The sequence below is a fragment of the Podarcis tiliguerta genome (assembly GCF_965153285.1).
Source record: "Podarcis tiliguerta genome assembly, chromosome: 8".
NCBI lineage: Eukaryota > Metazoa > Chordata > Lepidosauria > Squamata > Lacertidae > Podarcis > Podarcis tiliguerta.
Window position 1 is genome coordinate 3,580,351 of NC_139541.1, and position 13,687 is coordinate 3,594,037.

At 45.8% G+C, this 13,687-nt stretch overlaps 1 protein-coding gene across 2 annotated transcripts in view; it reads left to right on the forward strand.

Moving 5' to 3' along the window:
• Nucleotides 1–6,384, forward strand: part of LOC310683831 (tetraspanin-15-like) — a 91,491-nt gene extending 85,107 nt beyond the window's left edge. For both annotated transcript variants that reach the window (XM_083454255.1, XM_083454256.1), the window contains one exon: nucleotides 5,855–6,384. In XM_083454255.1, coding sequence (XP_083310381.1) covers nucleotides 5,855–6,085 — 231 coding nt within the window. In that variant the 3' untranslated portion in view covers nucleotides 6,086–6,384. The remainder of the gene's footprint in view (nucleotides 1–5,854) is intronic.
• The last annotated feature ends 7,303 nt before the right edge of the window (nucleotides 6,385–13,687 follow it).

Genomic DNA, 13,687 nt, shown 5'->3' on the forward strand with positions numbered 1-13,687 from the left:
TGATTTTCCAGGGACAATTACCAGAAAATCCCCAACTACCCTTTGCAGGTAGAAATAGTTGGTGCCTTTTATGCGAACCTCACTAGGTTGAAAAGCTGAATGAAGTTGAGCCAAACAACTTCATCACAGCTGCTCTTCATCACAGCTGGTGGCATCAAAAAAACATCATTACCTGGAGATACAGGACCACTTTTAAGAGACTTGAGGGCAGTATGATGAGCTGATGAGAACACTTACTGATTTTTCCCCTGGCTAAGATTGTCCAATCAAAGGGGCACTGCAGATTTTTAAAGCACACACATGCAGACATGCACACAACCCGTCTGATCTCAGAACCATAAAATTATGAGCTAAATTTTTATGGGCTAAAATTATGAGCACACATATAATGGGTGGCAGTGACTCTTAAATGGGAGTCATTTTGGACTCACAGCTGTCCATGGAGGTGCAGGTCAATTCTGTATCCAGGGCAGCTGTCTACCAACTCCACCTGGTACGCAGGCTGAGACCCTACCTGCCTGCGGACTGTCTTGCCAGAGTGGTGCATGCTCTGGTTATCTCCCGCTTGGACTACTGCAATGCGCTCTACGTGGGGTTACCTTTGAAGGTGACTCGGAAGCTACAACTAATCCAGAATGCGGCAGCTAGACTGGTGACTGGGGGCGGCCGCCGAGACCGCCCCCAGTACGTTTCCGAGCACAATTCAAAGTGTTGGTGCTGACCTTTAAAGCCCTAAACGGCCTCGGCCCAGTATACCTGAAGGAGCGTCTCCACCCCCATTGTTCAGCCTGGACACTGAGATCCAGCGCTGAGGGCCTTCTGGCGGTTCCCTCATTGCGAGAAGCAAAGCTACAGGGAACCAGGCAGAGGGCCTTCTCGGTGGTGGCGCCTGTCCTGTGGAACGCCCTCCCATCAGATGTCAAAGTGATAAACAACTACCTGACATTCAGAAGACTTCAGGGAAGTTTTTAATCTGTGATATTTTACTGTATTTTTTGTTTCTATGGAAGCCGCCCAGAGCGGCTGGGGATAGGCGGGGTACAAATAATAAATTATTATTATTATTATTATTATTATTATTATTATTACTACTACTACTACTACTACTATTATTAAACAATATATCTGGGGGAGGGAGAAGAAACGTGTCTGCTGTAGGCCATAGTTTCATTGAATTTGGTTCAAGCTGTTTTCCTGCAAATAAGCTGTCACTGGAGTGATCAAGGAGTTAATGCAAATCAAGCAACTTCTCTGATTTTTCCTGAATGCCTGCTGTTCCTAGTGCACACAGGATGGTGCTGATTAATGCTCTTACAATCATTATTTATCATCAGCATCTGTTTCCTAGCTAACAGCTTCTACCTGATTATTTTTTGAAGAACAGAACACATTCTCTGTTATAGTATATTGCTTGCAGTTGCTGCATTGGGACCGTTATCAAGGGAGATATCAGGTGGAAAGTTATAAATAAGCCCACTTTGCGAATGAAGAAGTTGCGCTTGTCACTAATGAATACATTTTCCTGCTCACAATATACCAGATTGAGCTCTCTCTTGATCTGAAATGACAAAGGCCCAGTTTATAGATTTTTAGGCTGATCTGGCAGTTGCTGGAATCTCAGGCTCTGTCAGCGCTTCTCCAGACGGTTGTCTACGTTATGAATAGCGGCCCACATAATGGGAAGCTACCTGTTTTCAGGAGTCTTCATCCTCCTATTATGCTTGTCTTTGAAGACGTAATGCCTCCAGCAGTAGGACTGGAGCATAGCTATCATGGCTAGTAGTTGCTAGCAAACTTATCCTCCATGATTCAAGTAGGTAGACATGTTGGTCTGTCATAGTAATAATAAATAGCAAGAAGAAAGATTTAAAAAATATATATTAAAAGATGATCCAAAAAGAACTCCCTTAAGAGAATCAAGTATTTTTGTCTTAAGACAGTCTTTGGAAGAATCTTTCCATATATATACAGTGGTACCTCAGGTTACATACGCTTCAGGTTACATATGCTTCAGGTTACAGACTCCGCTAACCCAGAAATAGTACCTTGGGGGGTGGGGTGGGGTGGGGGTTTGTGGAGGGTGGGGGGAGGAAAAATGGGGGGGAATAAGGATGTGTTTTTGGAAAATATGTTTTGTTATAACTTTGAATAAAAAATTTATTAAAAAAAAACCAGTTTCAGGTTAAGAACGGACCTCCGGAACGAATTAAGTACTTAACCCGAGGTACCACTGTGTGTGTGTGTGTGTGTGTGTGTGTTTGTTATATTTCCAGTAGCACCTTAAAGGCCAACTAAGTATAAGCTTTCTAGGTATGAGCTTTCATGTGTTTACACACAAATATATATAATATATCCTCCATGAATTTGTCTAATCCTTCTTTACTGTCATAAGTTAGGTGCTGTTACCCAACACTGCCTCAGCTCTTTATGTTTGGCACATTATACACTGAAGCAGAGCTTTTGTTACATTTTTTAAAAATAAATATTACATTTATATACCACCTTTTCCTTAAGGTGGTCACATGGTTCTCCTCCCCATTTTATCCTCACAACAACCCTGTGAAGTGAGCTTCATGGCTGAGCAGGCCATAGTCCAGCCCCAAGCATTACACCACAGACTGCAATCCTAAGCACACCAGTGAGTAAGCCCTGCTGAACACAAGGAGGTTTACATCAGAGTATACATACATAGGGGACACGGGTGGCGCTGTGGGTTAAACCACAGAGCCTAGGACTTGCTGATCAGAAAGTTGGCGGTTCGAATCCCCGTGACGGGGTGAGCTCCCATTGCTCAGTCCCTGCTCCTGCCAACCTAGCAGCTCGAAAGCACTGCTGTCAAAGTATCAAAATGCAAGTAGATAAATAGGTACCACTCTGGCGGGAAGATAAATGGCGTTTCCGTGCTTTGCTCTGGTTCGCCAGAAGTGGCTTAGTCACGCTGGCCACATGACCCGGAAGCTGTACGCCGGCTCCCTTGGCCAGTAAAGCGAGATGAGCGCCGCAACCCCAGAGTCGGCCATGACTGGACCTAATGGCCAGGGATCCCTTTACCTTTTTATACATGCATAGCATGAGGGGTAAGCCCCGCCCTGCGTAATCAGTCACATGACGCAGTGCATGCACACCATTTGAATGGCAATGCTCATCTACTTGGGGGGGGGGAGTGACTCCCTCAAATATTTTATTTGGGGAGAGCAAAAACTCCTCGGCCTCTAGGAGTTGGCTCCTATGCATAGCATTGCACTATTACTCATTTAGTTTTACCTAATTTTAATATTGTATTTTTAAATTGTTGCAACTCAACCTGGGATCACATGGTGAAGGGTGGGCAGGATTATACCTTGTGTAGTTATTACAGTTATTCTGACAGTATACTGGAGTACAGGGATGGGAAGCCTTCTAGACCCCATGGGCCAGATATTTAATTACCTGCCCCCTGCACCTGGGCCAACTTTGACAGGTGGGCAAGATTTGAGAGGTGGGCGAGTCCACCTACCTGTCAAAGTTGGCTAGCGGGGGTGAAGGGAGCTAGTGACCGAGCAGGATTGAACTCCTCGTCGATCAGCTGATGGGCGGGTGGGATCAGTCCAGCCAGATGCCCACAGCCAGACCAAGCAGATTTGAACAGCTTTCTGCAGGAATAGACCATATGCCCTAGTTCCCCACAGGAGTGACTGAAGCAAGCAGAATTTGTGCTCTCCCTGCTCATTAGCTGATGGGAAGCAAGGGTGTTGAATTCTGCGGAGTGCAGGGATCCACTGTGCATGCAGAACTGTCCATCAACGTGATGTCAGCAGTCCATTGATGTGATGTCATAGAAATAAATCCCAGTGAAGCAAGTAGTTGCATTCGCATGTACAGTCATACCTGGGGATAAATGTGCTTCAAGTTAAGTATTTTCAGGTTGCGCTCTACAGAGACCCAGAAGTAATGGAGCGCGTTACTTCCGGGCTTCGCTGCGCGCGCATGCGCAGTCAAAATGACATCACGCGGAAACGGCAACATGCGGATGCGGGTTGCGTTCGCTTCAGGATGCGAACGGGGCTCCAGAACGGATCCCGTTCGCATCCCGAGGTACCACTGTAATACCACTGTAATAGTAAACCATGGTTAAATGCTACGTCTGTTAGCTGTTACAAACCCAAGCAAGTCTTGAGCTTCCACGCCCCTATTCCTTGGGGGAAGTGTTTAACAGAAGTTAGTTTTGCTTTCATAGAATCGGGCTGGTTACTTCATACTAACCAGAGATTTTCATTTATTACAAGCTGCAGTTAGTTGAACAAGCCAGCTTCATGGTTTAAAGTTGACGCGTGAGCCAGAATCCCACCCACCAGGCTCATTCCAGCTTGTGCTAGTTGCACAAGCCCCTAGTTTTACATTAAATGCATTGGGACTTACTGCTGAGTAAATACAAACAGGTTTGTGCTGCGCAGCCTTCATGGTGCTGCTTTTGGACCTCTCACTGCTCAGGGATGTGTGCACTACCACGTCAGAGGGACGGTTAACAGACTGAATCATAAACTGGGCTGTTCTTGCTAGAGGCTATAAAGGGAGTTCTTTTTCAATCTAATATTATATATCGGGCTTCTCTAAGTTTTAGAGTGATTAAGCAATATGAGCAATCTTTTTGAAAACGAGCTTCCACTGCGCAGGATCCTTATTTAAATAAAATAAACCAAAGACCCCCCCCAAAAAAATACATTATGAAAACCTACATTCCCACACAAACATCACAACTAATAACACTACGCATCTGTAAAACATGGTATTAAGGGATCTACAAGCTAGTAGAAACAAAAATGATCTCTGGTTTTCTGGAGAAATTGTGAACGAAATGAAGATCCACAATTCTCCCACAAAGGTATCTTCATGCTTTGTTCTTCTTGCCATTCTTAATTTGAGAGTCGTTTTTTCTGTAAGGGCATCACACCACACTCCCTTGTACCAGGCCTTCAAGTTTGTACTTTTAAAGTCCTTAACTGTTCCTCCTCATCTTGGTTGCCCTCCTCTGCACACCTTCCAGCTTGTCAACATCCTTCTTAGATTGTGGTGCCCAGAATTGGACACAGTATTCCAGGTGTGGTCTGACCAAGGCAGAATAGAGTGGGACTATGACTTCCCTAGGGACACAGGTGGCACTGTGGTCTAAACTACTGAGACTAGGGCTTGCCGATCGGAAGGTCGGCGGTTCGAATCCCCGCGACGGGGTGAGCTCCCATTGCTTGGTCCCTGCTCCTGCCAACCTAGCAGTTCGAAAGCACATCAAAATGCAAGTAGAAAAATAGGTACCACTCCAACGGGAAGGTAAATGGCGTTTCCGTGCGCTGCTCTGGTTTCACCAGAAGCAGCTTAGTCATGCTGGCCACATGACCTGGAAAAACTGTCTGTGGACAAACGTCGGCTCCCTCGGCCAGTAAAGCAAGATGAGCTCCACAACCCCAGTCGTTTGTGACTGGACTTAACTGTCAGGGGTCCTTTACCTTTACCTTTATGACTTCCCTTGACCTGGACATTCGACTTCTGCTGATGCAGCGTAGAATTGCATTAGCTTTTTTGCAAGGACCGATTAAAGGTACCTCTGCTGCTAATAAGGTTAGCTTCCAAGAGTGCCCAAATGGACCCATTGCCTTTTGCACGTTGGCTGCTGTGCTGGACCATGGAAGGTAAACACAGCTGTTCTTACTTGCTGTGAACTTTCCCTGCAGGTTCTTCTATCAAAGCAGCTTTGCTTGGGTTACGCATACTCACACTGTTGTATTAGGGAAACCCTGGCTGTACACATACATACCCTGTCATAATTGCATTTTAAAGCACACATGTTAACAAGTAATTTTGTCTCCATCTTTTCTTGCAGGCAGTAGGTTTGGTGATGGCCTGGTTATACTGGCAAAAGCTCAACGAGATTCATTACAGGCTGGACACTGTGGATTTCAAGGCACTAGACATGGCTGACTTCGACTTTGCCTCTCTGGACCTCACTGGTGCTGGTTGGTGCTGGTGTTTGCCCCGTGAAGGTGGCTACTTACCAGTCCTTGACAAAGAGGATGACACAGTAAATGATGACATCTTCCAGAGTAAAGTTTGATTGTATTTTGGGACTGTCTGCAAGACCGGCTTTCTGAGAGATTCTGGTCAAGGCTTAGTGCATCCGTAGATGCAGGGTAGTATTGTGATTTGTTTCATTTAGCAAAGCGAGAAGTAGGTATGACAAAGGGTGCTATGTCTTTAAAATCCCACACAGTCTTCAGAAGGGTGTGGTTGGTTGGTGTTAATGTGGGTTAAGTTGGGTTTGGTGAGTGTCCTGAGATAGCATTTTGTATTATTTTATGATTCCACACTTTTTTTGTATGTCTTTTTTGGAAATAAAATATGTTCTTGCCTTTATCCAATATCTTCCACTGAAAGCATCCTGGAATGTAGGAGCAGGTACAACAAGAAAGTCGCACATGTTTGCATCCCGTGTAAAATTCCAAAATGCTCCTCTTTTCTCACCCAGATGCATCTGGTCCCCTGAAATCCCCTGTATTTATCTGCAGCTTTGACTTCACACCATTTTAAAGGCTACATAAACCCAGTCAGCCAGGGATAATGATGGTGTCATAGCTGTATAGTCATCAGATCTGCCTTTGTGGGCATCACTGAGGAACAAGCATGTCTTCATGTAAATTGGTGTCACTGTGCTGCCAAAAAACATCAAGGTGATTTCCTCTTGGCACTCTGGCAATTTTACTACAACAAAGTGTTGCAAAAAGTGGGTGTCAGCCTTGGCAACGAAGACCCTGTTTCAGCTCAGCAATAATCACGCTGCACACTCCCAAACCACCAAATAGGTGCAAAGTAGTTATCTATTAAGCACAGATCTGACCTGGTCTTTGTGTGTATCGAATACTATATATATATAGGCAGGACCCAAACCAATGGGCTCAAATTACAAGAACTTTCCAAGAGTAGGAGCTGTTTGACGGTGGAATGAGCTACCTCAGAAGGGGTTGGACATGATGATCCTTGGGGTCTCTTCCAACTCTACCATTTTATGAGAGAGAGAAAGATATCCTGATAATAATATAAGGCAAGACCTAACAGAACTATAAACCTCATCCTTACATGAGATTGTGTCCTCATTCAGAGCAGGAATTTCTCCAGCTTACCGGTGGAGTGGGGAGACCCCTTCCACCAGCAGCTCCATCTCATCTGCACCAAGTTGAAATTTGTTCACCCACAACCAGTCCACCACTGATGTACACCTTCCAGGGATATCGCCATCCACCAGCAATGTTGTTAGCAAATGTGTATCTGTGTTTAGCATTTATGTGGGCTGCTGTGGAGCTCTAACGGTAACATCTTTGACACATAATATACGCATGGTCTGGGGAAAGTGAGTAGAAATCAGTTTGCTCATTTTCTCATATTACTAGAATTCGGAGCTATCTAATGATGCTGACTATTGGAACATTCACATTGGTTGGCATCCATCTGTCTTGGGAGGCAATGGAAGAGTTTGCCTTCACGGTTGGACCTTCAGAACAGACATAAAGGAGCTACTTCTTCACACAGCACATAGTTAAATGATGGAGTTTGCTCCCACAAGGTCACAGACTTTGATGGCTTTACAAGAGGATTGGGTCTGCAATGACTACCAGCACACCCTACAATATTTATCTGATAAAATGTTGCCCCAGCCATTCTGGCTTCAAACATATATAAAAACATGAAACATTAAAAAAACCAAAAACCTCCCTTGACAGGACCACCTTCAGTGCTATTTTTCTAGAAAAATTGGTGCCGGAACTCACCATGAACCCTTCCTTCATTCTGTTATAATGACAATGGAGCCCACCTGAGAGATGCCAGAACTGAGTTCCAGTGAGTTCCAGCTGAAAAAAAGCCCTGGTTGTATAGTTATTTATCTCCTTGGTTCGGGGTTCGCATAACTCCACACCCTCCAACATTTCTATGATGAAAATAGGGACATCCTAAGGAAAAGTGGGACATTCTGGGATCAAATCAGAAATGGGACTAACCCTGGAAAATAGGTCTATGTTCTACAGCCATATTTTGAAACCGTATGCCTCTGAATACCAGTTTCTGGAAATCACAAGAGTTGCACTCACACCCTGCCTGTGGGCTCCCCATTGGGGCGTCTAGTTGGCCATTATCTGCGGAAATGGCTGGAGGATTAGAACTTTGGTCTAATCTAGCAGGGTTCTCCTGACATTCTTAGAAGTCCTCAGCACCACCAGGCTATGGGAGTGAACAGAAAGAAGGAGCTTCGCTTGTTGCAGCAGGAGCCCCATGAGTGGCTGGGCAGTGGTGGCTAGTACAACCCTGGGTCTAAATAGACCAGGAGTGCTAATTTAAATTGCACTTGGATCCCTGCCCAGATCTAAGTGCTTTGCCTTGGGCTTTCCCAGTGAGTTGTAGTAACAAATTATTGTAGTTATGGAAAACATCTGGTACGTTCTAACATACATAGCACTGCTAAACAAACACTCTGGTGTTATTGGATCAGCGCCCAATAAAGCAAATAGGCTCTTTTAAACAGATGCTATATGCTGGTCCAGTGAGTAAGTAGTTGAACACAGACTGGGGAATTCTGGATTCATCCCAGCTCTGCAGTGGCACTCACTGGTCATATTAAATCAGGCCATTGGTCCATTTAGCTCAGCATAGTCTACACATTGAGGTCCAGCACTGGGGGCCTTCTGGCGGTTCCCTCACTGCGAGAAGTGAGGTTACAGTGAACCAGGCAGAGGGCCTTCTTGGTAGTGGCGCCCTACCTGTGGAATGCCCTCCCATCAGATGTCAAGGAAATAAACAACTGACTTTTAGACGACATCTGAAGGTAGCCCCGTTCAGGGAAATTTTTATTGTTTGATGTTTTATCGCATTTTTAATATTCTGTTAGGAGTAGCCCAGAGTGACTGGGGAAACTCAGCCAGATGGTTTGGGCATAAATAATAAATTATTATTATATTAAGACTGGAAACAGCTCTCCATAATTTCAGAGGGGTAAGGCCACTCCTTAACCTACAGATGCCAGCAACTAAACATGGGATTCTGTGCATGTACAACAGATACTATACAACAGAGGCGCAGTATACCTGAAGGAGTGTTTCCATCCCCATCGCTCAGCCCAGGCACTGAGGTCCAGCTCTGAGGGCCTCCTGGTGGTTCCATCACTACAAGATGTGAGGTTCCAGGAAACCAGGCAGAGGGCCTTCTTGGCAGTGGCACACACCCACCATCAGATGCCAAGGAGATAAGGGGGGGTCTTATTGGGTTGTTTTTATTTTGATTATATATCTTGTTTTATATTTTGATTTTGTTCTGTGAATCACCCTGAGACCTCTGGGTATAGGGCAGTATATAAATTCAAACAACAACAACAGAAGACATCTGAAGGCAGCCCTGTATCAGGAATTTTTTAATGTTTGTCATTTTACTATACTTTTATATGTGCTGTAAACTGCCCAGAGTGGGTGGGGAAACCCAGCCAGATGGGTGGGAAACAAACAAACAAAAACAACAACATATTATTAATAATAGTAGTAGTAAAAAAAGGTAAAGGACCCCTGGACAGTTAAGTCCAGTAAAAGGTGACTATGGGGTGTGGCGCTCATCTCACTTCAGGTTGAGGGAACTGGCGTTTGTCCACAGACAGCTTTCCAGTTCATGTGGCCAGCATGAATAAACCGCTTCTGGCGCAACAGAACACCATTACAGAAAACAAGACGGTACAGAAATGCCATTCACCTCCCTGCCACAGTGGTACCCATTTATCTACTTGTGTTGGTATGGATTCAAACTGCTAGGTTGGCAGAAGCTGGGACAGAGCAACAGGAGCTTACCCCATCGCAGGGATTCAAACCACCGACCTTCCAATCAGCGAACCCAAGAGGCCAGTGTGGTGTAGTGGTTAAGAGCGGTAGTCTCGTAATCTGGGGAACCGGGTTCGCGTCTCCGCTCCTCCACATGCAGCTGCTGGGTGACCTTGGGCCAGTCACACTTCTTTGAAGTCTCTCAGCCCCACTCACCTCACAGAGTGTTTGTTGTGGGGGAGGAAGGGAAAGGAGAATGTTAGCTGTGGGGGAGGAAGGGAAAGGAGAATGTTATGAGACTCCTTAAAGGGAGTGAAAGGTGGGATATCAAATCCAAACTCTACTTCTTCTTCTTCTTCTTCTTCTTCTTCATTGGTTTAGACCACAGCGCCACCCGCATCCCATGTTTTTTACTTTTTATCATTATTATTATTATTATTACAACTGAGCTACAACCCTGGGTCTTAGACCAAGCCACTAAGCTGCATTGCAGGTTTTCTGAGATGTAATACACAAGGCTGTAAAGCAGACGACATGTTAAAGCATCGGTGTGTATGGACTTACATGTAAATTATTAAGTCCTATCCTCTTCCTTCCACCTTAGTAGACTTTATTTTTAAAATAAATAAATAAAGGGGCTCTTAAAATACCCTCATTTTTATTCGGGAGCCTGTCTCCATCTGATATTTCCAGAGGCCGTTTCCCACTGGTCGTTTCCGCCTTGTTTTGCATGAAGGCTCATCTGTGGGTGCTTTGCCTTGTCAGGCTGAAACAGCAGCGTTCATGGAGCTTTGATTTCCTCCATTGCCAGGCCCCTTGATGTATAATGCATGGCTGCAGAGCAGCATAAATCATTTAGCACTCGTTTCATACCTAGCTGGACATGAATCTGCGCAGGAATGAATTCAGCCTGTAGGATCCCAAGGTGAAGCTTTTCAGAGAAAACAAAAAAAGGCTTGTGGCACTTTAAATATTTAACAAATTTAGTATGGCATCAGCTTTTGCAGATCATGCCATAATAAATTCACCAGTCAATTCAACAAAATTCTTTGGGGTTTTTTCTTCTTCTGCAACATAGCCTAGCACTGCTACTCCTCTGGAATATCTTCAGAGAAAATATTAATCCCCAAATAGCACAATCAACCCAGGTCTGTTCTTAGACCATGGAACTGAATCCTACTCTTCTTAGTTCCTGTGTGGATTCACCAGTTTGTCCTCAACAACCCTTGCCTTATCTTTAAAATAATAGCAATGAGCAAGGGTGGACAAACTGCATTTGCAAACGAGCTATGATCTGGGACTAGAAATTCAGATGGCTCTGAAATAAAATCCCTTTTGTCTTCCACAAAGCTCTGCATTCCGAACAAGTGGGCTTCTTTTCACGAGGAGAAAACTCTACAGTCTTTGGGGTTGGAAACTGCTCCTTCACTTTTAATTTGTGTGTCATGTTTGGCTGAGAAATGGCAGGCATTTGTCATCCCCAGGCAAAAATACCACTCTGTAAATGGCACAGGATAATTATAGTACAGTGTTTTATATTTTGTCCGCTAAGCTGCCAGGTTTCACTAATGCTAGAGAGACGAAGGCAGATGGCTGAATGAGTATTTCCATTTCTGGGTTAATGCTAAGCATGGTGATGTCTAACCATTAATGCAAAGGGCAGAATTTCAGCAATGATCCAAGGACAAACTGCATAAAGGTGTCAGTACAGTGGTGCCCCGCAAGACGAATGCCTCGCAAGACGGAAAACCCGCAAGACGAAAGGGTTTTCCATCTGCAGAGGCGCTTCGCAAGACGAATTTCCCTATGGGCTTGCTTCGCAAGATGAAAAATGACGAAAAAAATCGATTTATTTATTTTTTTGCTCCAAACCCCCTTATTCTGAATCGCTAAGCTGCTAAAAGCATTTTAGCAGCAAAACCGCTAATCCCCCCCCTAAAAAAGCCATTTTTAGCCCTTTTTTAGCCAATAGCGCTAATAGCGCTACTCCGTCAATGGGCTTGCTTTGCAAGACGAAAAAACCGCAAGACGAAAAGACTCCCGGAACGGATTCTGTTTGTCTTGCGAGGCACCACTGTATATGGAAACATCACCGCTGCAGACAGCCAGATTGTTGACATCACATGATGCGCCTATCTGTGGGAAAGAAGAATTTCCCCGGACGTTCACAGGCTGGATAAGTCATTGTGAAGAGTGTAATTTGAAACCTTCCGTTTGCACATGTTCAGGAAGTTTGTCAGACGTGCTGGAAGAACTGAACTGAAAGGACGTGTTTTCCTTTAGTGCTGTAATGTCAGAAATAAACATCATGTAAATAGATTTCTGACTACTTTTCTTTCCCCTGCGGAAGCAGGAGGGAGGGGTTGTGCATTTTACCCACGCTTGGGAAAATGTCACCTATCAAAATCTCCCTAGTCTGTCCAAGACATCAGCCAGAGGAGGTTACCGGTAAGCAAGCTCCGAGGACAGTGAGAGGGGCCAGCCTCTATGGAGGGGGGCTTGCAAACCAACAAAAGGAACCCTTTTGCTGCAGTGCACTGCCATGTTAGCCATACACATGTGTCAGGGGTTCAGGAGCAGAGGCACAGGAGAGGGAGGAAATGGAGAGCGAAGGGGAGGAGTCCGAAGGAAATGTCAGCGATGACAGCAATCCGAGGTCTCTGAGTCTGTCCAGTGAATCAGAGGATTCACAAAAAGGGGCTCCCATGGTCAGGGCAAGGGGAGTACCCAGGGGGGCACTTCAGGGAGAAGGGGCCAGAGGGGACTCAGAGAGCAGCAGCTGGAAATCTGGACCAGCGTCCACACCAGAGGGAAGTAGGGGGGAGGAGTCCCAGACATCGGGATCAGGCGGCGCGCTACCAGCGGGAGAACATGAGGCAGGATTGACCACGCCTCCGTCAGGGAGCGAGGAAACGGTTAAGAGGAAAGTTAAACGCGCGCGCGCGCCAAGTTCAAATGTACAGGAAGGCGGCCCAGTTGGCAGCCCGGGTAGGGAGCCAAGTCCTAAAGCCCACCGAAGAGAGCGGGAGGAGTCAGGAGGGTCAACGTCTGCGTCAGAGGAGTCCAGGAGGGAGGAGACCCCGGGGGGCAGCAGGACCCAGAGGAGAAAGGAGAGAAGGGAGAGGTGGAGTAAGATTAGAGTCTTAAACTGGTGTACAGGGGGCGGAGACTCAGACGGAGCTTCGCCGGTCTAGACTCCAGACGTAGAGCTGGGACGCTGAGGTTTGGAAATGGAAACTATTCTTCAATAAAGACTTTGATACTTTACTACTGGCAAGCGTTGGTCCTTTGTGAGCTGGGACCAAGAGCCAGCTCTGACAGTAAGCTCCGTCTCAAGTTTCGGCACCAAGAACCTCGCCACGTGAGTCGACGCGGCGAGGGCAGAGAAGGGGTGCTTCGAGAGCTCACACAAATCAGGCAAAATGACTCCAGAACAGCAACTGACAGAACTGCGAAATGCAGTAACTCAACTCAACGCGGAGGTACGGGCCTCCAAGAAAAGGGAAGAGGAAATGGATGCCGCCTGCAGAGATCTCCGAACCAGGTTGGAAACGCTCACTACACTGGGGCAAATGGGACCCAGGTCCGAAGGCATTGGACTGGGGAGGAGGGGAGGCAGTCTGGTATCTCATTTCGACGGGAGTTTACAGCAGTACCCCAACTTCAGAGCCGACCTGCTGTTTGCGCTGGATCTGCTAGGAAAAGACTTTAGAGATGAGAGAGATAAAGTGGGGTTTATCTTGTCCCATTTGCATGGGGAGGCCAAAACGTGGCTGAGGAATTTATGGAGAGATAATGATCCGGCGCTCCAAGATGCGAAGGCTTTCATTAAAGCAATGGATTCATGTTTTTTATCAAAGATAGACATC